We start from the raw sequence: 25,570 nt of genomic DNA, 5'->3' as shown, positions 1-25,570 counted from the left end.
TCCGTTTCAATGGAGAAATGGCAACCGTACAAATAATCATAGAACCTTTTGATTCCGGACACAATAGCCAGTGCCTCTTTATCAATTTGAGCATAGTTGCGCTCTGTGGGCGACAACGTACGGGAATAGAAAGAGATGGGCTTTTCCGACCCATCCGGTTCCCTATGACTCAGCACAGCCCCCAGACCGTATTGAGAGGCATCACATGCCAGGACCAGCGGCTTTGACTCATCATAATGAGCAAGGACGCTCCTGCTACTCAGCATTCCTCGCAAGGAGTCAAAAGCCTTCTGCTGCTCCCGCCCCCATCGCCACACATTCTTTTTCTGCAATAGTCTATGTAATGGTTCAGCTACCGAAGCTTTCTGGGGTAAGAACGAATGATAAAAGTTAATAAGTCCCAGGAATGACTGCAACTCCGTCTTGTTCTGTGGTCGTGGTGCCTCGATGATGGCCTTAATCTTAGCATCTGTGGGGTGGATGCCTGATGCATCAATTTTAAACCCCAAGAAATCCACAGTTGGCACCCCAAAACTGCATTTTTCTTTTTTCAGTTGCAACCCCACCTCCTTGAACTTGAGCAACACTGCACGGACACGCGCAACCAGTTCCTGTGGGTCTTTTCCAGCAATCAAAACGTCATCAAAAAATGGCAAGACCCCCGGAAGACCTCTTAACAGGCGTTCCATGAGCCCTTGAAAAATCCCTGGGGCCACACAAACTCCGAACTGTAATCTGTTAACTCTGAACGCCCCTTTATGTGTGACAATAGTCTGTGCTTCCGCTGATTGTGGGGTTACTGGCAGCTGTTGGTAAGCTTGTGCCAGGTCAATTTTGGCGAACACCTTGCCCCCAGCCAGTTTAGCCAACAGATGTGATACGACTGGAATGGGGTATGAGTTTCCCCTGAGTGCCTTATTGATAGTACATTTGTAATCTGCACATATCCTGACTTCCCCATTTGCTTTAAGGGGTGTGACGATTGGGGTCTCCCACTTAGCAGAGTCCACGGGTGAGAGAACTCCCTGCTTGACCAATTTATCCAGCTCTGCCTCGATCTTGGGTTGCAGTGCAAATGGCACTCGCCTTGGTTTGAGTCGGATTGGAGCCACCCCGGGGTCCAACTCGAAGTCAACTGGGGGCCCTTTATAACAACCCAGTTTTCCATTAAAGAGACCAGCAAATTCCTTGCATAATACCTCGCTCATCTCAGGGCAGGTTTGGATTGAATTAAGCCCTGAGATACTCAGTCCCAGGGCAGGGAACCAGTCAGTGCCCAGGAGACTGGGGCGACTGCCCTTTGCAATCACCAGTTTGAGTACAGCCTGTTTGTCCCGGAACTGTACTCTCACGGCACACATTCCCATAACATGGATGCGGCCTGCTGAGTACGACTGCAAGGTTGCCGGAAAGGGCTCCAGAGGGGGCAACTTACCCCTGGGGAAGAATGTCTTCGCGGTCTGGTCCGACACGATGGTGAATGCGGATCCGGAGTCCACCTCCATGTTGCACTGCTGACCCTCAATCTTCACCTTGACGTGTGCCTTGCCTTGCGCTGGAAACTGCACGGCCCTCCCGTTGATCTCCGTTACGTAGTGGCAGTCCTTTAGAAAACGAGTTGCTGTGGGCGGTCTGCGATGCTCCAGTCTAGGTGCTCCTGTCGCTCCCGACGCCGCCGATCTACAGACCCTGGCGATGTGACCCGTCTTTCCGCACGTCCGGCAGATAGCATCCCTGAAACGACAACTCTTCCTTTCATGGTTTCCGCCACAACCTGGGCAACTGCCTCGGCGATCTCTGTGCACTGTGCAGGCCTGACGCACCGACTCGACCCCACGGACTGGGCTCTGGCTCGGAGTAGCCTCTAGCTCGTCCATGGCATGCGCAACTTCTATCTGTGGCTTAGTGGCCTTGCGACTGGCATCAAGCTCCTCTCTTTCATAATTCTCCGTGGCGGTGGCCTCTTTCAAGGCTGAAGCAAGGGTAACCTCTTCTTTAGCCACGATGCGTCTTCTGGCTTTCTTGCTGCTCAGACCACCAATAAACCGATCCAGGAGAGTCTCTTCCAGATTTTGGAAGCCGCAGTGCTGAGCGAGCTTCCGGAGTTCAGCCAGAAATGTGGATACAGACTCCCCAGCATGCTGCTGCCTCTTATGGAACTCCATCCGCCGGGCCATCTTGGTCTCAGTAGGCGCCAAGTGGCTTGTTAGGCAGGCAAGAATATCTTTGAGAGATGTCTCACTCAGCTTCGCTGGAGCAAGTAATGCCTTGGCCAGCTTGAAGGTCTCGGGCCCACAGTAGCTCAGGAATGTGGCCCTTCTTTTGCTGGCATCGGTGATCTCTTGAGCCACTGCAAAGAACTCGAAGCGTTCGACGTAGTCTTCCCAGGTGTGGGGCTCTGATGGCTGGAAGGGCTCCAATACCCTTGGACTCTCCATTGTCCTAGCGGGCAGGGTCGTCTTCTCAGCTGGCCAGTGAGTCTTGTTCTCAGCTGCAATCCGGACTCTGAGGCAGGGTTGTGTTTAACCGCTCCTCAGCATTCCGGATCCCATCCTCGTCGCCAGTTGTTGTGACGTGGGGTTTGTGATTTCAGCTCTCTTGACAAAACATGCTGGAGACAGTTCTCTAGTAACAGCTCTTTATTAAAGTGAACAAGACTGAAGACTGAGGAGAGGAAAGCTACATTTATAGGGACAGGGGACTAGCTAGGAAGGGATACATTTTGGAGGGAACAATATCAAGCAATCACAGTGCTGCCTTTTGGAGGAAACCAATAAGACAGAGGATCCAAATACAGCAGCTTAAATGAACCAATAGTAGCTGTACCCTCTGGAACCAAAAGGCAGTTACTTTATCCTAATGCAAATACAGACAATAATAATACAGATATAAAATCCTTTGACTCAATACACAACACCAAGATTTTTCCTGCACCTCCTCGTGGGGATCCCTTCCCTTATAATAAAACGCGGGACTGAAAATATCCCGCATTCCAAAGCAGATCCCCAATTTGAACCCCTGAATGGGAGACCGCCCTCTTGTTCCAAACGTGGCTGGTGTTAGGTGGTGCTTATTTTCCAACGTCGTGCGTGCTTTGATGTGGTTTCCCCTTGGAAGGAAAGCCCCCTCATTCTGCAGCAAGAACAAAATACAGTACAGGAACTGCTTAGTCGGAGACGAGTCACTAAGCCCAGTGCCACCAAGTGACAAAAACACTTAAGAATGCCATGCTTAGTTGCTGCGTTTTTAAATGCACTCCCCACCCCCACCCCACCCACCTCCTTGAGATACTGTTGGTTTGTCTGCGTTGCAAACAGATCTTGCCCCTTATTTGCTCAATAATTTCTAGGGCACTTCCCCCAGCCTACAAGGCATGGAAAACGTCTTTCCTAAGCTACGGTAGCAGCAGCCGCCCACTGGCGGAAGGAAGGCGAGGCTGCTCTTTCCCTTCCCTCCGCGCAAACTGGGGAGGAGAGGCTGGAGGACTCCGCCCCTCGCCGCTTCCCCCAAGTGCGCCGCGATAAAGGCGCCGGCTGGCTCCCTCCCCTCCTCTCCGTCGGCTCGTCCTCCCCGCGGCTGTCCGGTCCCGCCGCAGCCATGGTCCTGAACCCCGTCATCGGAAAGCTGGTCCACAAGAGGGTGGTGCTGGCCAGCGCCTCTCCGCGCCGTCAGGAGATCCTCACCAACGCGGTGAGTGTGTCGCCTTCGCTGCTCGGCGGGGCAGCCTGTGCGCTCTCGCAGCTCCTGCGCGCCCCCCTCTTGGCACCGCCTGCCTTCCTTTCCGCCAGGGGGGCTGCTTGCGTTTTGGGCGGCTGCACAGGTGGCGAGTTCACCTGTAAGTCGCCTTGAGACGGTGGTTTGGAAGGCGATTGATAAATAACTTGTAATGATATTAATAAACAGCCCATCACTGCATCTTGCTGGAAAAGCTGCACCGCTTGAATTCCTGCCTGCCTCCCAGGTTGACAGCTCGAGAGGGAGAGAGGGGGAGGGACGCTGACAATCCCATTGGCAACCACTTTCTTCTCAACTACTTATCAGGAAAAAATAATACAAATCTGTGGTTCTGCCCCCACCACAACAAAAGTCTGCCCCCCCAACAAAACAAGTTCATTTTGTGGCAACCCTCCTCTGAGCCAGGGCTTGATGTGCTCTCTCTCTCACACATACACACACAGCCCTCTGCTTTTGGCTCTGGGAAGCAACAATGAAGTGCCCAGGGTATATTAGTGTCCTAGAATCCTCCTCTGCATGTGTTGGAGCCACTGCCCCAGCCACAAATAGCACACCTCTCCTTTGGATGAGCCTCTGTTTCAAAGGAGACAAAAAATTCAGACAAACCTTTGTGTCAGTTATTGGGGTGGGGGTTTAAAAGTAAGTTCTAAAGAAAGGAACAAGTTTTCAAGTTCATCTGGCTGGCGAGGAAATAAATGGATGTTGAGTGCGATGGAAAGTTCACGTCTGCAGCCTGTAATAGTTTATGAGATGGCCTGTCTAAGCCAGCATCCTGTTCTCACAGTGGCTAACCAGATGGGAAATCTGCAAACAGGATTCAAGCACAAGAGCGCTCCCCCTCCCGTAATTTCCAGCAACTGCGTCCAGAATCCTGGAGATGAAGGCTTTCAGTAGCCGCTAGCCAGTTCAATAGTCCCTCCACCAGGGCCTTAAGCAGAGAGCATCCACATAAGCCTTCAAGTTTTGTAAGATTTATTGCTGAAATAACTTAGTGTCTCTAACAGGGCCTCCGGTTTGAAGTTGTTCCCTCCTGGTTCAAGGAGACGCTTGAGAAGTCATCTTTCGCAGCTCCTTTTGAATATGCCGTAGAAACTGCAAGGCAAAAGGCACTTGAAGTGGCAAACAGAATGCATCTGGTAAGCCATATATGTACCTCCATTGTCTGTGGCGATGCTTTAAAAAGCTGCCAAGCTCTTTGCTGCTGCCGTCCAGATCCCTGCATCTTGGTTTATTGAACTTGGCTTATTAACAACAAACGATTTAACTACAAAAGTACATGAGTGTTTGAGATGGGGCATACAAACGATTAGTTGTGTCCATGTGACATTAGGTTGACATTTAATCTATAGTACAGTAGTACAGGAAGGCTTCCTGTTCCAGACAGTTGTGCACTAGTGATGGGACAAAGCAAGAGCCCCCTCATGTGACACCTCCTTTTGCTGGCTGAGTTAGCATAACTGCTTTACTTAATGGTTGATGGGGAATCTGGATGCAATCTAAATCAATTCAAGATTGCTTCTATTGTGCTAATTCCCCACTTGCTGTTTAAATTCCCAACTGTTAGTTTAAGCTATTGTTAAGGTGGAAAACTGAACAAGATGCATTTTTATTTTTTCAGAAACATCTTAGAACACCCGATGTCGTTATAGGGGCAGACACCATAGTGGTAAGTCATATATACCAGCAGCTGAAAACTAGAATCTCTCTAGTTAGCAACTCTTGTTTTATCAATACACGCAGGTCCCGCTTTCACTCGCAATACAGAAATTCACTTATCCAAACAGAAAAAATTGTTCCCAAACCTTGCTACACACACCACTGATTCAGATGTCCGATCAGCCAGAGTTTGCCACTTCCTTACTTGTTTGTGCTTTCCTGATCAACGGCAACCATTTTGGGCAGAAACCAAGGAGAGAGGGATGGGGGAGAGATCGGACAATTCAGAGAGCAGAAGGGATCAGACAAATCAGTTTTTCTTTTGTCTCTCTTTTGCTGTTTGGCTGCAGCCAATAATGGAAATCGTCAGGAAATAACGGAAATCATCAGCTCGTCATGCAAACACTCACCTAAGGAACAATTTCCTAGGAACACATTTTGTTTGGAAAGTGGAAGTTGCATGTACTTATAATTGCATGATAGAAATTGGGTATGCCAAACAATCCAGCCCAAGCTTCCATCAATGTGCTTTTTTTAACTCTAGGGTTGGTTTAAACAGCTCTTTCCTAGACTTCCTGCTTTTACTTGTGCATGGAATTAAACGCTTATCACCTGCAGTGTTTACTTTAAGCGCTTTGTACACAGACAGAAAGCAAAGTAGCTAATCATTAATATGTAAAAAATATCCCAGGGTGAAAATGAGTTTAAGCGGGGAAGGACTGTAGCTTGAGTTGTACAGTAGATACTTTAAATGCAAAAAGTCCAGAGCAGGAGGGTAAAAACTCCTGTCTGAAATGCTGGTGAACTGCTGCCAATAAGTGTCAACAGCACTGAACTAGATAGGCCATTGGACTGACTTGGTATAAAGTAGCTTCCTATGTCCCTATTTCACCTCGAGTAGCAACTCTTCTATGGGAGACATAGCTGCCAAGTTATCACTTTTTTAAAGGGAAATTCCCTTATGCTGAATAGGCTTCCTCGTGATAAAAGGGAAAACTTGGCAGCTATGATGGGAGAGAACAAGGCTTTCCCTTGACAAGCGTGTGTAAATATACATATTTAAATGTATTTATTTTCCATTTCAGACAATAGAAGAACAGATTTTGGAGAAACCAGTGGACAAACAAGACGCATATAGGATGCTTTCAAAGTTTGTACTTCCTAATCACTGCTCATTTCTAACTATGTTATACTGCCTTTGTCGGCCTTATTTGTGGATATGGAAAGCAAATGAAAAATTACTTGATTGGGATATGCTTTTCAGTTGCCCTTCATAAGAATGATAAGCATGTCGTTTCATTTGTTGGGGAAATACATCTATTTCAGTTACCTGCATTTATTGTGTAGTTATATTCCCACAGCTCTGTTTCAGATTAATCTCTGGATCACTTCTTAATTCTGCTTGTCAAATACAACCATAAACATACCTGTGTGTGAATCACAGCAGGCAGGCTGTGATACAGTTTTGTGAAAGCACCGAGCTTTTATTTTAATCCATGCTTAGACCTACTGTTCTGCGTAATCAAATTGGACATAATTTGACCATGGCTATTTATTGCATAGTTGAGTTTCCTATAAAAGTTTCTCTTGCCTAGTCACACATTAGAAGAGACCAATAATTTGTTACGTGCGCTGCTCAAAGAGTTTCATGATTAAGTAGTTTATTAATCTAATTGTTAAAAACATAAAATGAGACCTCACGTCCATCAGAGTTAGAGGCAAGCAACCCCAAAGTGTAGATACACATCAGTTAGTTTTTCCCACCAATGCTTAAAATTTTTATGTCCGTTTTTCATTTAGATGAGGGGGAAAAGGCATCATTTTGTGCCTGGTTCTCCTTGCCTTTTTCAGGTTTTCAGCAGTACTTCAGTTCAAAGGTAGCAATCAGTGTAAACACAATCCAGCCAAAGTCAAGCACTCTGAAGTCCAATTCAGTTTGGTGGGAGAATAAAACAGAATCAAAGTGAAGTGCCTAGCTTTGCCTGGTTTGTAAGGCTATAAAATTGAGTAGATTGCCAACATCGCTACATCGTTCATAAATGAGCAGAATTTGTTTTTCAAATTCAAATAATTTCAAGTGTTAAATTTCCAAGAAATTAGTGCAAATTGGCTGCAGCCTAAATATATCTGTTTTTCCTCGCAGGCTGAGTGGCAAGGAGCACAGTGTCTTCACGGGTGTCGCAATTGTTCATTGCAGCAGTAAAGGTAATTGGTAAGAATGAATACAGATTCTCGTGGTGAATCAAAGTCTCATTTGACACTGTAGCCTACTTACTAGGCAGTGAAATCTTCCCCAAACCGGAAGCCTCCAAATGTTGTTGGACTACAGCTCCCATTAGCCCCAGTCAATATGGCCATTAGGGTAAGGAATGATGGTATTTGTAGTCTAACCTCATTTGAAAGTCACCAAGTGACTTTAGTGTCTGCGTGAGTCGGAAGACTGCAGGAATTTGGCTTTTCTCTCTTTCTCCACACTGAGGAGTACATTGGGTGATATCCAACTAAGTTTTACTCAGAGTAAGGTAAAGGTAAAGTGACCCCTGACCATTAGGTCCAGTCGTGACCGACTCTGGGGTTGCAGCGCTCATCTTGCGTTATTGGCCGAGGGAGCCGGTGTACAGCTTCCTGGTCATGTGGTCAGTATGACAAAGCCGCTTCTGGCGAACCAGAGCAGCACACGGAAACGCTGTTTACCTTCCCGCTGTAGCAGTGCCTATTTATCTACTTGCACTTTGACGTGCTTTCGAACTGCTAGGTTGGGAGGAGCTGGGACCGAGCAACGGGAGCTCACCCCATCGCGGGGATTCGAACCGCCGACCTTCTGATCGGCAAGCCCTAGGCTCTGTGGTTTAACCCACAGTGCCACCCGCGTCCCTTACATAGAGTAGATCCATTCAAATTAATGAACATGACTGAGTTAAGTCCATTAATATTTCATTGGGTCTGCTCTGAGTTGGATAGCATCCACTGTTTTCAGAGGGCACCACTTTGGGAAGAATGGAATTGCGTAGAAGTCTTGAGAATTCATTTTGAAGTGGGTGGATATCAGACACCCCAGCCCAAACGCTATGTGATGGCACCTCAGTGGCTTCTGTAGAGGCTTGTGGCATCCGCTGGAAAACACAAAGGGCTGGATTCAAGGACGTCTGCTAGTGTAGTGGGACCCCATCTCCCCAAACCCCGTGCCCACCCCAAATTGACCCTGGAAGGTCAGGAGAACACACACAGTAACAGGCAAAATGATAACAAGCATTTTAAGTAGGTCTCAGATCTAGAAATAAATTGAATCTAACTACAATAGAACTGGGCACTGTCAACTTCCTATTCATAGTAAAACTCTTGGAGTTAGGGTTTGTATCTGTTGCCCTTGCCAACTTGTTGCCTTGCTGGCTGTGACTCGGCTTGACAACTTTCATGTTGATTCTGCTTGCAAACATGTTGACTATCAAACCATGACCCACTTTAGGGTTGCCAGACTCAATGGAGGACAGGACTTCTGTGCCTTTAATTGCCCTGCTCTCTTTTGAGTCTGGAAACCTTAAAGAGAAACCAGCAGACCCTTTGCTTAATTTCCAAGCAAAGGGTCTGCTGGTTTCTCTTTAAGGTTTCCAGACCCAAAAGAGAGCAGGGCAATTAAAGGCACAGAAGTCCTGTCCTAACCCAGTTTCATGTATTTATCTTTCCAGAAATTTCCAGTAATTGTTCCCTTTCCCTCAAATGCCGATCTCAATTGAAGGTCACTGAGGAGCATATGATTGATCAGGCAAAAGACAGTAAAGCCAACCCTGGGGATAATTTTGGCAAAGTGACTTCAATCTTTATTTACTCCCCCCTTACATGAACACAATGGCAGTAAATCGCAGAATCAGATGAGAGTGTAGGCAGACACCTTAGCAACTAGAATTAGTCCAGTGGCGGAAGACAGCCCAGAAGCACCAAACAGAACATGCAGTCAGTATCACCAGCATAAATCAGAATCTTTGCCATTTCACGGCAACCTGATACATGCATTCCCACTGAAAGTGTCTTGTTCCCATGTACTATCCTTGTCTCTCAAAATAAAATGGATTATTGCATTGTATTGTATTGTGGCCCTGAATGTCTACTCAGGTAAATCCCATTCATTAAGTTCAAGGAGATTTACTCTCAGGAAAATATGTATAGGATCATAGCCACAATGTTTGTCAAAACGGGATAAACTCCAAATCTCAAATCAAAATGAAGGGTCCTGACCAAAGGGGGTTGTTTAAAAATGTATGTTGCAACATTGAAAAGTATAAAGTCATATCGTAGCCCCACAATAATAGACTTGTGTTTATTCAGTGCTTTTTTTTCTGGGGGTATGAAGGGGTACGCATACACCTAAACATTTTGTGAATCTAAGTTTGGCCTCATTGAGGGGCAGTATTTCAATATGAGTAGGAAAATGAGAGTACCCCAAAACATTATTATTTTTTAGAAAAAAAGCACTGTATTTATTCATTTGATTTATATCTTAAGGACTCAAAAGTGGCTTTCAGTAGTTTTTTATTGGTGCTAATTTGCCTGCTCCCAAAAGGCTCTCCAGCTTAGGAAATCAAATGGTACGTGGGATAAAAGAGGCCAAACTAAATGAAAATGGTGCAGCAACAAGCAAGCCGTAGCACTGATACAAAAATATATCTAATGGACAATGCTCTAACCACCTTCGAAATGCCTAGTTGTGCATTAAAAGAGCTGCTGCATAATTGATGGGGCTGTTGTTGGTTTATACGGAGAACATCCCACAAGGCAGCCCAGTTCCAGCAATCCTGCTCCTTCTCCAAAACGTGATAACGGTGACTGTTTGAGAACATGGGTGTAGACAGGGGGGGCAGGAGGGGGCAGCTGCCCCCCCTAGAAGCAAAAAAAAAGTATTTTACAGACCATAAACAGCACTTTCCCCCTCCAAAAACTGAAGTGGAAAGGGCTTTGCTTTAGCAAGAGCAGCTCTCCACTTGCTGGGGGCGGGGGGGCGGGCGGAACACAGCTGTAACAAAAACACATCAAATAAATAAAGCAAAGTGGCTACCGGTACTTAAGCAGTTAAGAATATCCCTTCAGGCAAGGTTCACCCTATTCACCCTATTGTTCTTCAGTGGAAGTTGTTAATGAGCATTCAGGGATCGCATTAACAGTTCTATTGGCGATTTAATGAGGGTGCAGAGGATTCAATTTGACTAAGGTGGCCCTGCAAGGCTAAAAGGAAGTGAATAAGAAGGGGGGGGGCTGTAGCTTTGATAGACACAGTGATGTTTATAAAAAGCAGTGGTGTTCCAGTCTGCCCCTCCTCCTGCATCTGTATACTGTAAATCAGTTGTGGCCACCTCCCAAGAGACTTTGATCTACTCAGAGTTAAAAACTGGGAGTGATCTACCCCCTTTTGGGGGGTTCAGGTCAAAGCTGTTGAGTTTTTTTTAAGAAAGGGAAGCCCTGATTTGGGGGGTTTAGGTCAAACTTGTTGAGCTTCTTTTAGGAGGGAGGGGGGCCCATTTTTGGTTAGGGCTTCAGGTCATAGTTCAGCTTTTTTTAGGGAGGAGGAAAATTTTGGGTGAGCTTTTTTTAGGGGTGCCAGTGATCTAGCAGTGATCTACCACAGACATCCAGTGATCTACTGGTAGATCACAATCTACCTGTTGGACATGCCTGCTGTAAATCAAGCAGAGAGAAAGCTGCTTACGAGGCTCCTGTACAGGTGTAGCATCACAGTGTCACCCAGAGGCACCCACAAATGTGAGTTATCCCTCTCTCTATTATTCCTTCCTTTCCTCCCTCTTCCATCCTCAATAAAATACTTGGGGGGGGGCAGATAAGCCCCACATAGAAAGCCCATCAACATGGGGGGGGGGAATGACTCTTTAAAATACAGTATTTACCAGTAATTTGGGGGGGGGAGGCACCTAGGCCTCTAGGAGTTGGCTGCTATGCCTAGGACAATTCAAGGAAGCAGAATGATGCATATGCTATGGTAATATATCAATAGAATCATGGAATTGTAGTCGGAAGGGACCACAAGGGTCATCTAGTCCAACCCCCTGCAATGCAGGAATTTTTTCCTAAGGTGGGGCTTGAACCCACGACATGGTTGAAATATTATGCTGATATGCAGCAACGCCGCGGAGCCATCGTGACTGCGGCCGTGCCTTCCCTCACCCTCGCCCGCCCTGCCACCCCCTCTCGCCTGCCCGACCCTCCCGTCCTCTTGCTGCAGAGTTCCAGCATCAGAGCATCACCCAGATGCACCCACAAATATGAGGTATCCCTCTCTCTATTCTTCCTTCCCTCCCTCCCTCTTCCATCCTTAATAAAATACGGGGGGGGGCAGATAAGCCCCACATAGAAAGCCCATCGAAATGGGGGGGTGACTCTTTCAAATACGGTATTTACTAGTAATTGGGGGGGGGACACCTAGGCCTCTAGGAGTTGGCTGCTATGCCTAGGAGTAGGAGAATTCAAGAAAGCAGAATGATGCATATGCTATGGCAATGCATCAATAGAATCATAGAATTGTAGTCGGAAGGGACCACAAGGGTCATCTAGTCCAACCCCCTGCAATGCAGGAATTTTTTCCTAAGGTGGGGCTTGAACCCACAACATGGTTGAAATATTATGCTGATATGCAGCAACGCCTCGGAGCCGTCGTGACTGCGGCCGTGCCTTGCCTTGCCCTCGCCCACCCTGTCACCCCCTCTCACCTGCCCGATCCTCCCGTCCTCTCCAGCCAAGCAGGGTAGCCGCCACCGCTGCCAGCCCCAGAAGCACAAGGTGGCCGCTGCCACCGCCGCCACCACCACGATGTCGTCAGGCCAGCTGGCCCTGTAGCCCCGCCCACATTCCCACTTTGTGGCCCCGCCCCTGAACGACTATGGCTTGCCCCCCCCCCCCCCTAGTTTTGATCCTGGCTTTGTTGTTGTTTAGTCGTGTTTGAGAAGGTGCTGCAGACTGGGCTGGGTGGAAAGCAAAGCTCAGTTCCAGGTCTGACAATGATAGTTTCTCTGGAGCTCTGCCCAGGAGGCAGGTGGATTTTAACACACAGGCCCTGCAATGGGCTTCCTCTCCAGCGGCAGCATCAAGAGTTTGGTGTTGACTGTTGGGAAACATGCTTGTAGATTCTGGGTGGGGACCAGAACTGATTATCCGGATAATGGTAACATTTCAACCTGAATAAGCTTTTCTCTTTTTAATGCAAAACAAAGGCTAGTCTCCAAAGAGCTGCGCAACTCATTTCACATGCCCAAAGGTTAGGGGGTTGAGGGTTGGAATCGTTTCTCAAAAAGGAGCCCTCCATACCCAAAGGTAAAGGTAAAGGGACCCCTGGTTGGCAGGAGCTGGGACCAAGCAACGAGAGCTCACCCCATCACAGGGATTCGAACCGCCGACCTTCTGATCAGCAAGCCCTAGGCTCAGTGGTTTAACCCACAGCGCCACCTGGGTCCCTCCATACCCAAAGGCTACCCATTTAAAAAAAATGAAGCATGTTTTTAACAGACATTTGTAATGTGCCTTTAGTTCAAAGGAGAGAGAGTCATAAGCCTACTTGAGTATGTCCGATCCTGTGTAAAAGAGTTCGTAGTACAGCTGCCAAATATACCTTATCCCACTGTTTTGCATTTTATACGTTTTAAATGAGTAAGTGAGCTTTTGGAAAGCACGTTTTGTTTTTATTAAACTACATATGCTGGTACTGAGGAGCATATTAGTTAATGCTGTTCCTTCAGTCTGTAATAATCTTTACAACATGCTTCTCTTCCACTATCATTTGCACCAATCTATGCTGCAGCTATTTAGCTCATTGTATATTGCTGCTGCCTCCAGAATGTTAACAAAGACCTGCACTGCAGATCAGTCCTTGAAGGGCAAGAGAAATATAAAGCCAATTTTCAATAGATTGGATCAAATGCCTCACCAATATTTAGAGGGATATTTATAAACCAGCATCTCATTTTATTGAAGTTACTGGAAGGACATTTATGTGTAGAAGATCCATGTATTCATTGCAGCATAATTTGGATTTGGATTTAGAAATGCAGGCCTACTGACTGCAGTGTAACGTATTCATAATAAAAAATGCTTTAAAACTGCTGGTATTCATCAGATATGTCATTTTTTTAACCAGTGGCTTTTATTTTTCTAGATAATCAGCTAGAGACTGAAGTCACAGATTTCTATGAAGAAACCAAAGTTAAGTTTTCTGCCCTCTCTGAGGAACTCTTATGGGAGTATATTCACAGTGGTGAGCCCATGTAAGCACAATAGTTGGGAGTGGATTTGAATGCAGACCTGATCACTCTAGATTGCTTGTTGTGTGGGGAAAACCGGCTGTTTGTGTAGCACATGAAACAAAAGGGGAGTTTAGTCTGGGAATGCGTAACATGAGAGGGAACAGTTTGGGATTTTGAGGGTGAGGGCAGGAAAAAAATGGTAGCAGAATGTTAAAGAATGAATGTGGAATACAGGATATATCAAAAGCCTTTGTTTATTCTGCATCATAGATATAACACTGTTATCTGTTGGGATACGCCCCTGGGGGAGACGGCAGACCCCCAGTGCCTCTGAGCGTAACCCGATTGGCTCACCTCTGGCTGGCATTTCCCCTTCAGTCCAGAGTGCCGGCAATACACGACCCTTCTCTCCTGCGAAGAGCACGCTGGTCTTCTGGCATCCTTTGGCGAGAAGAAAGATTCATGTGTAGTTCTCAAACTACTTTAGTAGCAAACTATATACAGAGGCTTCATAATCACATCTGCTCTCTCTGCTACCATAGAACAGAACCGCACTGAACTGCGACACATCAGAAGTGAACCTGAATACTACAATAACACTCGCAGTAGGAAACAGATAAGACAGACTTCTGTTCCCACACTCTCTCAGACTCATGACACTCATGTGATATAACAAATCACACCAGTCCTTGCTGAAGCAGCACAGGATAGCAATAATCCTAACATTATCAAGACAGACAGTCTCTCTCCCTCCTTCCTTTTTTTTATCTCGAGGAATTGGATTTGTGCCTCTGATGTTTCAGCTTTGTAGACATACTTTAATTGTATGTGACAGTCATACAGGGGAGTAGAATGAGTTGCCAAAAACACAGGTTTGCCTGGAGAACCTAAAAATCTTGCCCCCCCCCCTAAATATTACCCTGTAAATTATTTAACATGATTTGAACATCTAAGCCAGGGCTGGATCTTTTGGAGCCTGTGGGTATTATTATTATTATTATTATTATTATTATTATTATTATTATTATCATCATCATCATCATCATTAATTTATTTGTTCCCCGCCTTTTTTCCTGATGGGACTCAAGGTGGCTTACAGATATAATTGACAGAAAACCGCCCACTTCTGGTTGCTTCTCTCTCTTGGGTTATTCCTCCACCAGCCACACACATACACATACAGTACTTCCTTTTTCAGTGGGGTTTGGGTGAAAGTCTCATCCAATAGAATTAAAAATGAGCCTGTTGAACTTGCATGATTTTTCAAGGTCCCCAAAAAACCAACATCACATTGGATGATGATTTTAAAAAACTGCATTGAGGCATACAAGATCCTGTCTGTAGATTTCCCTTCTGTATCAAAGGCCTCTGAGTATTTGGAGGCATCACAGGGAATTGCTTTAGGAAGGCAGGGAGCTTAGAATTCCTAGTACCTGTGAACACCTCACTTATGTTGGTGTCTGCGTGTCATATGTAGGGGACTAAAGAAACTAGATGCAAATGGTTGCTAACTAAGCTTTAGGTATTGCCATTTTTGCTGGTGGGAAATTCTGGTGTTTTTTTAGTGCTCAAACTAGCATGTTTTAAAATCTTTGTTGAGAACATGTGGCTGATCAGAATTGTGTCATTTGCATAGTGAATGCTAGGGATTTTTAGGATGAACTTCAGTCTTGCAACCGAGAGAGATGTTTAGACTACAGATGTTCAGGCCTTGATCTTTCTGTGCAAATCAATAAGCAAATGCTGCCCTGGCAGAGTGTTTGGGAGGGATCGGTGATGGATTTAGCTGATTCTCTTCCTGCCAGGATTTTGTGGCTCGCCCATAATTAAACTCGTGTGCTTTAGACGGGTCAAAAGTTCATGAGATCTCAAAATGGAACAGAAGTCAATCAGCCTTTAAATGGAATGACCCAAACCCTCTGGGTTTAGAAAACAGCCTCAACATGGCACATGTGGGCCTCACAGTTCTGTCTGCCCAACTAGAACAAAGGGGAAAAGTCTTTTGCAACAAGATTTTAGGAGAGCTTATGTGTTCTCCACAACTGAATTTATTTTTAGATGACTCTGTACCGTTTCTTCTCCTTTTGTGAGCAGTGGAAAAATCCAAAGGGCTTCCTGGATTTATTACCTTCCATTAAGAGTAATGAAAGTGTGTACTGAAACTGATTTATCTACTCCTCTAGCTCATATCACCCCATTCGGCACAGATATAAAAATAGATGTCTGCTTATGTATGTGGATATGAAGCAGAAATTGGGGGGGGTTCTGAACACTACATTCTTCCTTGAAGGGGAAAGAGAAACAAGCCACACCTACTTCTAGAACAATATTGTTGTGCTCTTCTTTTCTTAAGCAATTAACATACCAGCTAACAGCAGCGTTAACTTTGCTGAATCAGAGTTCAGTGGCACCTTTAAGACATGTTGTTTATGTGTTAGATCAGGGTCAGCAAGGTTTACGGGCCATGGACCGGATCACTCCCACAGAGATCGTCAGTGGGCCGGACTGGCACAGTGTGATGCAGGAAATCACGTCCGTGCATGTTCGCAGTGCCGGAAATCGCTTCTGCGCATGCCCAGATGCCAGGAATTGCACCTGCGCAGAAGTGATTTTCGGTGTCTGGACATGCACACAGACACAATTTTCGGTGTCTAGACATGCGCAGATGCAATTTCCGGTATCTGCGCATGCGCAGATGCAATTTCCGACGCCGCTCAGCAAGTCCCCACACCACGCTGCGCTGGTTTAGTGCAGTGCGCACGGGACTCGCCGAGCAGGTGGCTCGGTTTGGGGGTGGCTTGTGGGCCGGTAAAATGGTCTTCGTGGGCCAGCTCATGGGCCTCACATTGCCAACCCGTGTTAGATGCTACATTGGCCCTTGGGTTTTGCTGAGCCTGCTAGTCACTGAGCAGGGAATTAGAAGCATTATACAGCAAATCCAGCATTTTGAATTGTGCCTAGAAGGCTATAAATAGCTGTGAAAGCCCTATATACTATTACGCCAACAGATGCATTCTTAATTAAGCCATTTGACTGTTTTCTGCATCTCAGCTCTTGAAGATTCCATATAGTATTATGGGTTAGCAAAGAGTCATAATGAATGTCCTAGGTGCTCTGGTTGTCACAGAGTTGCTGAAGTTAACCAGGTTCAGACCTGGTAGTAGTAGTAGTAATAAAAATAAAAATAATACTATACCACCCAAGGAATGTGGGTGGCGCTGTGGCCTAAACCACTGAGCCTCTTGGGCTTGCCGATCAGAAGGTCGGCAGTTTGAATCCTGCGACAGGGCAAGCTCTTGTTGCTCAGTCCCAGCTCCTGCACACCTAGCAGTTGAAAAGCACGCAAAAAAAGTGCAAGTAGATAAACAGATACTGCTCCGGTGGGAAGTAAAGGCGTTTCCATGCGCTGCTCTGATTTCAGTGTTCCATTGCTCCAGAAGCAAGTTAGTCATGCTGGCCACATGACCTGGAAAAACTGTCTGCAGACAAACACCAGCTCCCTCAGCCTGTAAAGTGAGATGAGCGCCGCAACTCCAGAGTCGTCTGCGACTGGACTTAACTCTCAGAGTTTTTTTACCTCCCCCCCCCCCAACTATACCACCCATTTGACTGGGTTGCCCCAGCCACTCTAAGCAGCTTACAGCAAAATATAACAACAGAATAAAATGTCAAATATCTAAAACCTCCCTATACAGGGCTGCCTTCAGATGCATATAGTTGTTTATCTCCTTGGCATCTGATGGGAGGGCGTTCCACAGGGAGGGTGCCACTACCAAGAAGGCCCTCTGCCTGGTTCCCTGTAACTTCACTTCTTGCAATGAGGGAACCACCAGAAGGCCCTTGGAGCTGAACCTCAGTGGGAGTATAGATGCACCTTCAGGTATACAGGGCTGAAGCCATTTAGGGTTTTAAAGATCAGCACCAACATTTTGAATTGTGCTCAGAAATGTACTGGGAGACAAGGTAGATCCTTTAGGACTGAGATTATATGGTCCTGGCGGCTGTTCCCAGTCACCAGTCTGGCAGCCACATTCTAGATTAGTTGTAGTTTCTGAGTCACCTTCAAAGGTAGCCCCACATAGAGCGCATTGCAGTAGTCCAAGCGGGAGATAACCAGGGCATGTATCACTCTGGCAAGACAGTCTGCGGGCAGGTAGGGTCTCAGCCGGCATATCAGATGGAGCTGGTAGACAACTGCTTTGGACACCAAATCGACCTGCGCCTCCATGGGCAGCTGTGAGTCCAAAATGACTCCCAGGCTGTGCACCTGGTACTTTAGGGTCACAGTTACCCCATTCAGGACCATGGAGTCCCCCACACCTGCCTACCGCCTTTCCCCCAGAAACAGTACAGTATCCTGCATGGGAGACCAAAAACCTTCCATGCAAGAGCTGGATCTAAGTATAATGAAATTAGTGCCATTCATTTCTCAGGTGTATGTGTAGGCTTGTATACTTAAGCCCAAGACTGAAAGAACTGCTACACTAGTTCATGAGTCCCAGGAAGCTTTAGACGTGTTTTTCATAAATGGCTGCCCCTTACCCACCTGAACTGCTTTTGAACTCAAGGGAAGTGTCAAACAGTTTGATGGTTGGGTCAACTTCACAAAGAAAATACAAGACAAAAAAAAATCTACTGGGCTAGCATCTCTTTATTTGGTTCTCTATATTTTCAGATCCTGGACAAAATGTTTAGCCTTTGAAATACGTAATACAGCATAACTAAGTGAAACTAAGATACACGATCCTTTTCCTCCCAAGTGCTGATTCAATTTGTTTGTTTTTTTAACTTTCTCTCTAGGGACAAAGCTGGTGGCTATGGGATCCAGGCACTTGGGGGAATGTTAGTGGAATATGTTCACGGAGACTTCTTGAACGTGGTGGGGTTTCCTTTGAATCGCTTCTGCAAAAAGTTAGCAGAATTGTATTATCCGCCCCCAAAGCACACCATCCATCACATAAAGCATGACTCCATCCCTTCAGTAGAGACTTTTGAGATTTTAAGTGATGGGGAGTGTGACTCTTCGGATAACCACACACAGTTTGAAAGCGCTAAGAAGCAAAACAGCAGTGGAGTCCCCCACAGCCTGGAAAAGTGCACAAAGAGCAGTCATTCTTGCAACACACCTGTGGAAAGTCAGAATGGAGTAATAGAAAATGCAACGCAATTCCCATCTAAACTCACTCACCTTCTGGATGGCTTCAGAGCATCAAAGGTAACCCATCTTTTGTTCTTTTGTATCTAGATCTGTAAAAAAGTTTTTGTTAATTTTATGGAATGTGGCACCTGTGGGCCTGGGGAATGCGCCGGCATTTTAAGGACAATAACCTGAGCTCCAGAGACCTTGAAATAAACAGGTTTTATTCTGTTTGTAGAGGTTTGTCCATTAGGATACATTGAATTTTTAGTGAACAAGAGTGTTTACAGCTGCAATTCTTTATATGCTGGTTCTTACATTTCTTAGTGGCTCAAATACTTGGTCAAGGGTAAATAAGAGATCTTTTGTGAAGATCTGAAAGCAGCCTGAGATGTTTGTAAATACTACAAAACTCTCCCTCTGTTGCTGCAAATGGGAGGTGGCTGTTGACACGACATAGACTCAGTGCCCTAACTCATCATTGCTACACCCAGTGTGGGCTCTCGTCTCTCTTCTCCATTCTCCTACCCTACCTGGAACTCCAATGAGGTAAACTGAAGCTTGTCATTAATTTTTAAGAAAAAGTTGACATTATCACTTCTCTCCGCTTGGTTGTTGTGCAAACCATCGTATATTGTCCAAGTCTAATGCTGCAAGTGTCAGATTCAATCCCCCACTTATCCAGTATTCAGCAAGGAACATTTCAGAACACTTGAGTATCTGTTCAGCATTAAAAATGTTAAGCAGCCATGAAGTCTTGTGAACAGCTGTCTGGTTCTGCCAAGGCAACCATCATTTCCTCTGTAATATCCTTACCATGGCTTGTCTTTTGATTGATGATCGGAACAAACTGACAGAAGTGACAGTGAAAGAAAAATCAGTAAACAGTTCCACATATGCTGCTTTTCAAGTGACTACTGTTTGTCTACCACAGGCATCCCCAAGCTCAGCCCTCCAGATGTTTTGGGACTACAATTCCCATAATCCCTGACCACTGGTTCTCTTACCTTGGGATGATGGGAGTCGTAGTCCCAAAACATCTGGAGGGCCGAGTTTGGGGATACCTGGTCCACCATAATCTCTTGCATGTTGTGATCAAGAGCAAATTTCAGCAGGTGAACTTCCATCCAACGTAGTGCAGCCAAAGTGGGACTTAGTAGCTTATGGATCACCTTGATTAGTTTTTCTTTTAGTAATCAATGTACATTTCTTATCCCCAGGCTTTGTTTGTGGCATCTAAGCTGAAAGTATTTGATGTTCTGAAAGATAAGGGCACCTTGACAGCTGTGGAAGCTGCTAATAAACTTAAAACCTCGGTGTGTGGCACAGAAAGATTACTTGATGCCTGTACCTCTCTTGGCCTATTGGACAAGAACCATCTAGGTGAGCCTTCTTCTCTAAAACAGTTGGGGGTGGGGAATGAAAAGGAACTTGTAGCAGGATCTTAATGCAATTGGGTTGTTTGTTTAGACCACCAGGCATCCCCAAACTGCGGCCCTCCAGATGTTTTGGCCTACAACTCCCATGATCCCTAGCTAAGAGGACCAGTGGTCAAGGAAGATGGGAATTGTAGTCCAAAACATCTGGAGGGCCGAACTTTTGGGGATGCATGGTTTAGACTATGGGCATATGTAACGGAGAAGAACAAATATGATTTCCTGGTGAACTTAGTACAGCCTTAGAAAAAGCAACACTTAAGGCCAAACTATTCTGGTGTCTGCGAATCCCTTTTTTAAATTTTTAAATAGCAGCCATGGGGGACAGGGATTCCTGATCTTATTTGGGATAGCGGGAGGAGAAGCCATTTCCTAAGTTTCTCAAACGATGCCATTGCCTTTAAACATGCTACACTGGCATTTTTCAGAGATAAATCACAGCTTGGTGGAGGTCTTAACTTAGGGGCATTTAGTAGGAAGTGGGGTTTGTATTTCCTACCCCAGCACCCAAAATATTTTGGACCAACACTTTGGTCAATGCGAGTATGTCCTGTGGTTAGAAGTGCCTATCTGTCTGTCCCTGGGACACTTCCCATGCTTCCACATGCACACTACTGCACTCATGTTGAACTTTGTCATTTGAAAACAATGCATTTTTAGGGCTGCAGTGTCGTTTTCTTAACATCACATTGCATCTTTCAGTGGCAAGGAAATGTGCAGACTGATTATAAGAAACAATTATAATATTGGGTTTAATTATATTCTTTACTGAGCTGTGGAAATCAACTGAGCTGTGAAACCCTTGCAGCTGGTTAGGTTTAGTTTAATGAATTGAAAAAAGAGACACTAAGGAAAAATAATACGGATCTTGCAAAATTCTCTGTCTTCAAAGGTTACAGCAATACAGATATGACAAATTTATATCTAGCATCAGATGGCGAATGTTCACTTCATGACTACGTTCTCTACTGTAATGACCACACATGGCCTCTGTATAAACATTTGGAGTTGGCAGTCAAAGAGGGGACTCCGCTGAACCAAATATTTGAGAAGAAAGCAGAAGATTGTATTCAGGTAGTGTAGAATCCACACATCTTCTTCTGTATATATAAAAATGTAAACTGGGCATGTGGGTTATTATCCACTTTTCTCCGAAACCGCTCCACCGATTGCGTTCTGACAACGTCCCAAGCGAATGTCCGAATTTAGTGAACACTGTTTTCTAACATGATCCAGAGAGTAGACTTCTCTGTTCTGCTCACTATTGACATGGTCTTCAGAATAATCTGAAATGTTTGAATTATCACTCTTAAATTGAGAAGGAAACTCACTTTTGTGGTCATGTTAAGATTAATAAAAAATAAATATGACATTTCTCTTTTGTGTGGGTGTGGCTATGGCTATTTCTTTTTTTAGGATGAAAAAGCAAGTCTTTTTCAAGGTGTTTTTTAAACACCTCTGCATATGTTCTGTTTATATCCTAATTCATTTGAATGAGCCTAGAAACTTTGGTCTGCTCTGTTTTTAAGGATTTCTGTTGCCAAACTACAGAGGCGAAGCAACGTTTTATGAGTGCCATGCACAGCATTTCCAAACTAACAGCAAGAGATGTAGCCGCGGCTTTTGACCTTTCACAGTTCAGAGCTGCGTGTGATTTGGGAGGTAGGAATTCCAACATCTGGATGCATTGATGGAAAATTTCGTTATAATTCCTCCTTGTCATTCAATATGTAATTCTCTATTATTTGTTTCCTCTTGGGTATCCTTCTCTATAACTTTGGTTCTATTATAAGTGTTGAACTTCAAAGAGAATCCATGGTATAGATAAGAAAACTCTTTGTTTTCTTCTGGGTGCAGTTAAGCCTGTTCATGGTTAACTTAGGCAAGACAGGTAAATGTTAAATGCAGACTTGATGGTAGAATGTCAAAGTACATATGAAGCTACTGAGATGGAAATGCAAGCATACTTTCTAGAATTAACAACAAATGCATAGCAGCTTGGAACAGCTCAGTGTTGGGAGTACTTTTTTTGTTTTCAGAGAAAGAGTGGTTAAGATCATTCTCTGAAAATCTGACAGCCTGACAACCAGCATAAGCAAATCTCAGTGGTTGAGGATGTTATGATCCATACGAGCAGCTTAAATGCATTTTCTCACTTCTAAAAGAAAATATGTGAAAGCATCTTGCAAGTTTTATAATTAGGCAGATTTTAATAGCTGCTGCTGGGTAAGCACTGAGTGCTAATATCATCAGAAGTAAGTTTTAACTAAATGAGGAACTAAATACAGGCGCTATTGTGATAATATTTTGCTCTCTTCAGGTTGCACTGGAGCTTTAGCTTATGAGCTGGTCCATATCTACCCAGAGATGAGAGTCACGGTATTTGACCTTCCAGAAATCATCACGAGTGTCTCCAGCTGTCAGCCTTCAAGACAAAACCCAGCTCAGGTTTCCTTCATGTCAGGTAAACATACCTCTTAGGTACAGTGTGTATAGAATCTTGGCATATGTGGATACAAATGAGGCTTATCACAAGGCAAAGTTTGTATGTTGAGTCATCTTTGCTTCCTTGAATACTCAGTTTCTTGTGAAAGTATTATTGGCAAAGAATATATGTGATGAACATTTGTGTCAAAGGGCTGCTTATAACATATAGGGTGATATTCAACTAAATTTAACTCAGAGTAGGTCCACTCTGAGCACTCTAATAAACCTGTTAGATCTATTTCAAAAACTAACTTGATATTTGGGGTATTGATGTGTATATTAGGCTGCTGAGATATGGATTTGTTCATTCGTTTTAGAATTGATGAAAATGCATTTTTCAAACAGGTGACTTTTTCAAAGATAATCTTCCAAAAGGTGACCTTTATATTCTTTCACGAGTTCTACATGACTGTTCAGAGGAGAAGATTTCCACTCTCTTTAGCAAAATATATGCTGTTTGCAAGCCAGGTAAGATTTGACTGCTCTTTCCCCTTTTCCTTTGTATTAGTATATCATGAAATAAGTTTATTTTAGCACCAGTGAAAAGGGTTATTTCCCCAAAGACTGTGCAAAATTAAATATTACAAGAGAGTGTAAGGTTGCTAGTACATGTGGCCACCTCTTGTCTGTGTTTTCCCTTATAATGTTTAACTCTACACAGAGTCTCTAGGGAGAATTGTCCTTTTTACTGTAAAATTGCAGTAAGTAGTGTATCAAAGGACAATTGCAAACATGTAAAAGTTGAATATTAGCTCTTAAGAACCATTAACATCCTTCTAATGGCAGTTTTGATTAGAGCTTCACAGAATGGTTTTAAAGTACATCCTTGACATCTCTTAAGTTGCAGTCCTATGCACACTTATCTGCAAATGAAACCAGTAGGACTTCTGCTAAACACACCTAACTTTGTGCATTACATATTTTGTCTTCTTAAAAACAAAAAAGAAAAAGTGGAGTGATTACGATGCAGGGAGATCACTTGCTTTCTCCCCAACCTTAAAAAAAAGGGCAGGGATATATCTAGACATGGTGATGTAGACTCCAGAGCTGGAAAGGAGAAAAGTACAGCCAGTAATTAAAGCAGGTTTTTACTGCCCTGTCACAGTGTGGTGAATGAAGGAAGGAATGTGATAATGAAGCCTAATATCGCTGGCACTTTATTATTTTTAAATTTCAACGTTAAAGGCACTGGAGTGGTGCAGTGCAAAGCAGTCAGTCTCTTGAATCAGTAACAATATATTTAAAACTAAATCTTCATGTAAAAGAAAAAAGTTAGGGTCTGTGTCATCACCAAAAACAGTGATGTGTACCTTCAAAGTGCCTATAGCACTTCAGATAGCAATGTAAATTTTGAGGAATGTAAATTTTAAGCACATCCTCCTCCCTTGCTGCCCACAACTATTAAACAGCTGTAGGGAATCAGGATTTCCCCACACTAGGGGTTCAAGTAAAAATTGAGGAGTGGGATGAAGTTGCTATTAGTGCAGGGGAAAGGGTTGAATTCCCTACACACACACACACACACACACACACACACACACACACACACACACAGCAATCCCAGTTCTGGTTAGACTTTTTCCTGTAGCAGTTGCTCTTTTTAGTTCAAACTCTGCACATTTCTAGTTTAGCTGTACAAACACCTCTAGTAAGATAGAGCAACTTTAGGAAAATAAACAAATCTCCTGACTCTTAATAAAATAAAATAAAAACCTTCCTGTAGAGCAAAATAAGACAAAATGCTAACTTGAAGTTAGAAATTTGTAACTAAACTGTGTTGTTGCTTTCTTTCTTTCCTTTAAATGCAGGCAGTGCTTTGCTGGTAGCAGAAATTGTGCTTGATGAGAAACGAACAAGCCCTGCTAGAGCTGTCCTGCAGTCCCTTAGTATGACGGAAGGCAAGCAAAGAACTGGCTTGGAGTATAAACAGTTATTGGAGAAACACGGATTTACCAATGTGCAGATTAAGATAACAGGAAACCTGCTAGATGCAATTTTGTGTTTCAAGAAAACATCTACCCATTAAATTAGATGGAGCAAGTAATTTGATTTACTGCCCCCATCAGCCGGAATTAGTATAGATGTTTCTGTTTTGGGGTTGCACTAATGATTGTCCTGTTACAGTTTGAACTGTGCATGTTCTACTTTTGTTGATTAAAACAGTTCTAAGAAAATCTGGTGACCTATTTTTTTCCCTGTCTGGAAAATGCATTGCTTGCCCCTTGATATAATTGATGGCAATTTAGTTTCAAATCCATACTTATTTTTTCTTACCATGTGCCCCTTGCAGCCACTCTTTAAAACTCAGGAAACATCAAGGAAGCAAGAGAGAACAAACTGTGCATTAAGCTATAGTTCGACTAACTTAAGTGGGACTACTACGTAGTTTCTCATGCAATCTGTACAGCAGTTTTTGAAAGGGAGAGGTGTGCAGTGCATTCAGGGCTGTATCAGATATTGTCTTAGATACCAACTAAGTTTGTCATATGTAGGAGCTTTCGTGTGCATGCACACTTCTTCAGATACACACGAAAGCTCATACCTATGACAAACTTAGTTGGTCTCTAAGGTGCTACTGGAAGGATTTTTTGTTTTTGACTGCGTCAGACCAACATGGCTACCTACCTGTAACAGATATTGTCTGTTTGTGCAAGGTTAAATGTGGCAAAGAATAATCCAATGCAACAGTAGCACTAGCAGAAACTTGTTGCCCAACAGACTGTGAAATCTATTGTGCAACAAAGTTGCAAACAACCAGTTCACACATTCTCTCGTGCAACAATGTTTCACTAGTGCAGTGTTTCTCAAATGTGGGTTCCCCAGCTGTTGTTGGACTACAACTTCCACCATTCCTTGCTAGCTGGACTAATGGTCAAGTA

General features: G+C 44.3%; 1 protein-coding gene across 1 annotated transcript; it reads left to right on the top strand.

Moving 5' to 3' along the window:
• The first annotated feature begins 3,306 nt into the window (after window positions 1-3,306).
• Window positions 3,307-24,865, top strand: ASMTL (acetylserotonin O-methyltransferase like). The gene is made up of 13 exons (XM_035115029.3): window positions 3,307-3,690; window positions 4,740-4,871; window positions 5,354-5,401; window positions 6,477-6,541; window positions 7,535-7,596; window positions 13,544-13,652; window positions 18,432-18,846; window positions 19,989-20,151; window positions 21,097-21,278; window positions 21,734-21,866; window positions 22,525-22,668; window positions 23,037-23,159; window positions 24,500-24,865. Exons 1-13 carry the CDS (start codon window positions 3,598-3,600, stop codon window positions 24,715-24,717), a joined length of 1,887 nt encoding a protein of 628 aa, XP_034970920.1. The 5' UTR covers window positions 3,307-3,597; the 3' UTR covers window positions 24,718-24,865.
• The last annotated feature ends 705 nt before the right edge of the window (window positions 24,866-25,570 follow it).

This window comes from Zootoca vivipara, chromosome 4 (genome assembly GCF_965207765.1).
Source record: "Zootoca vivipara chromosome 4, rZooViv2.hap1.1, whole genome shotgun sequence".
Taxonomy (NCBI): Eukaryota; Metazoa; Chordata; class Lepidosauria; order Squamata; family Lacertidae; genus Zootoca; species Zootoca vivipara.
The sequence above is the reverse complement of the archived record's forward strand: the minus strand, read 5'-3'. Positions and strand labels throughout refer to the sequence as shown.

Coding starts and splice junctions, on each gene's coding strand:
- ASMTL (XM_035115029.3), top strand. CDS start 3,598: ATGGTCCTGAACCCCGTCATCGGAAAGCTGGTCCACAAGAGGGTGGTG. Junction 4,872..5,353: donor TGGCAAACAGAATGCATCTG/GTAAGCCATATA, acceptor TTATTTTTTCAG/AAACATCTTAGAACACCCGA. Junction 20,152..21,096: donor ATTGGACAAGAACCATCTAG/GTGAGCCTTCTT, acceptor CTGTCTTCAAAG/GTTACAGCAATACAGATATG.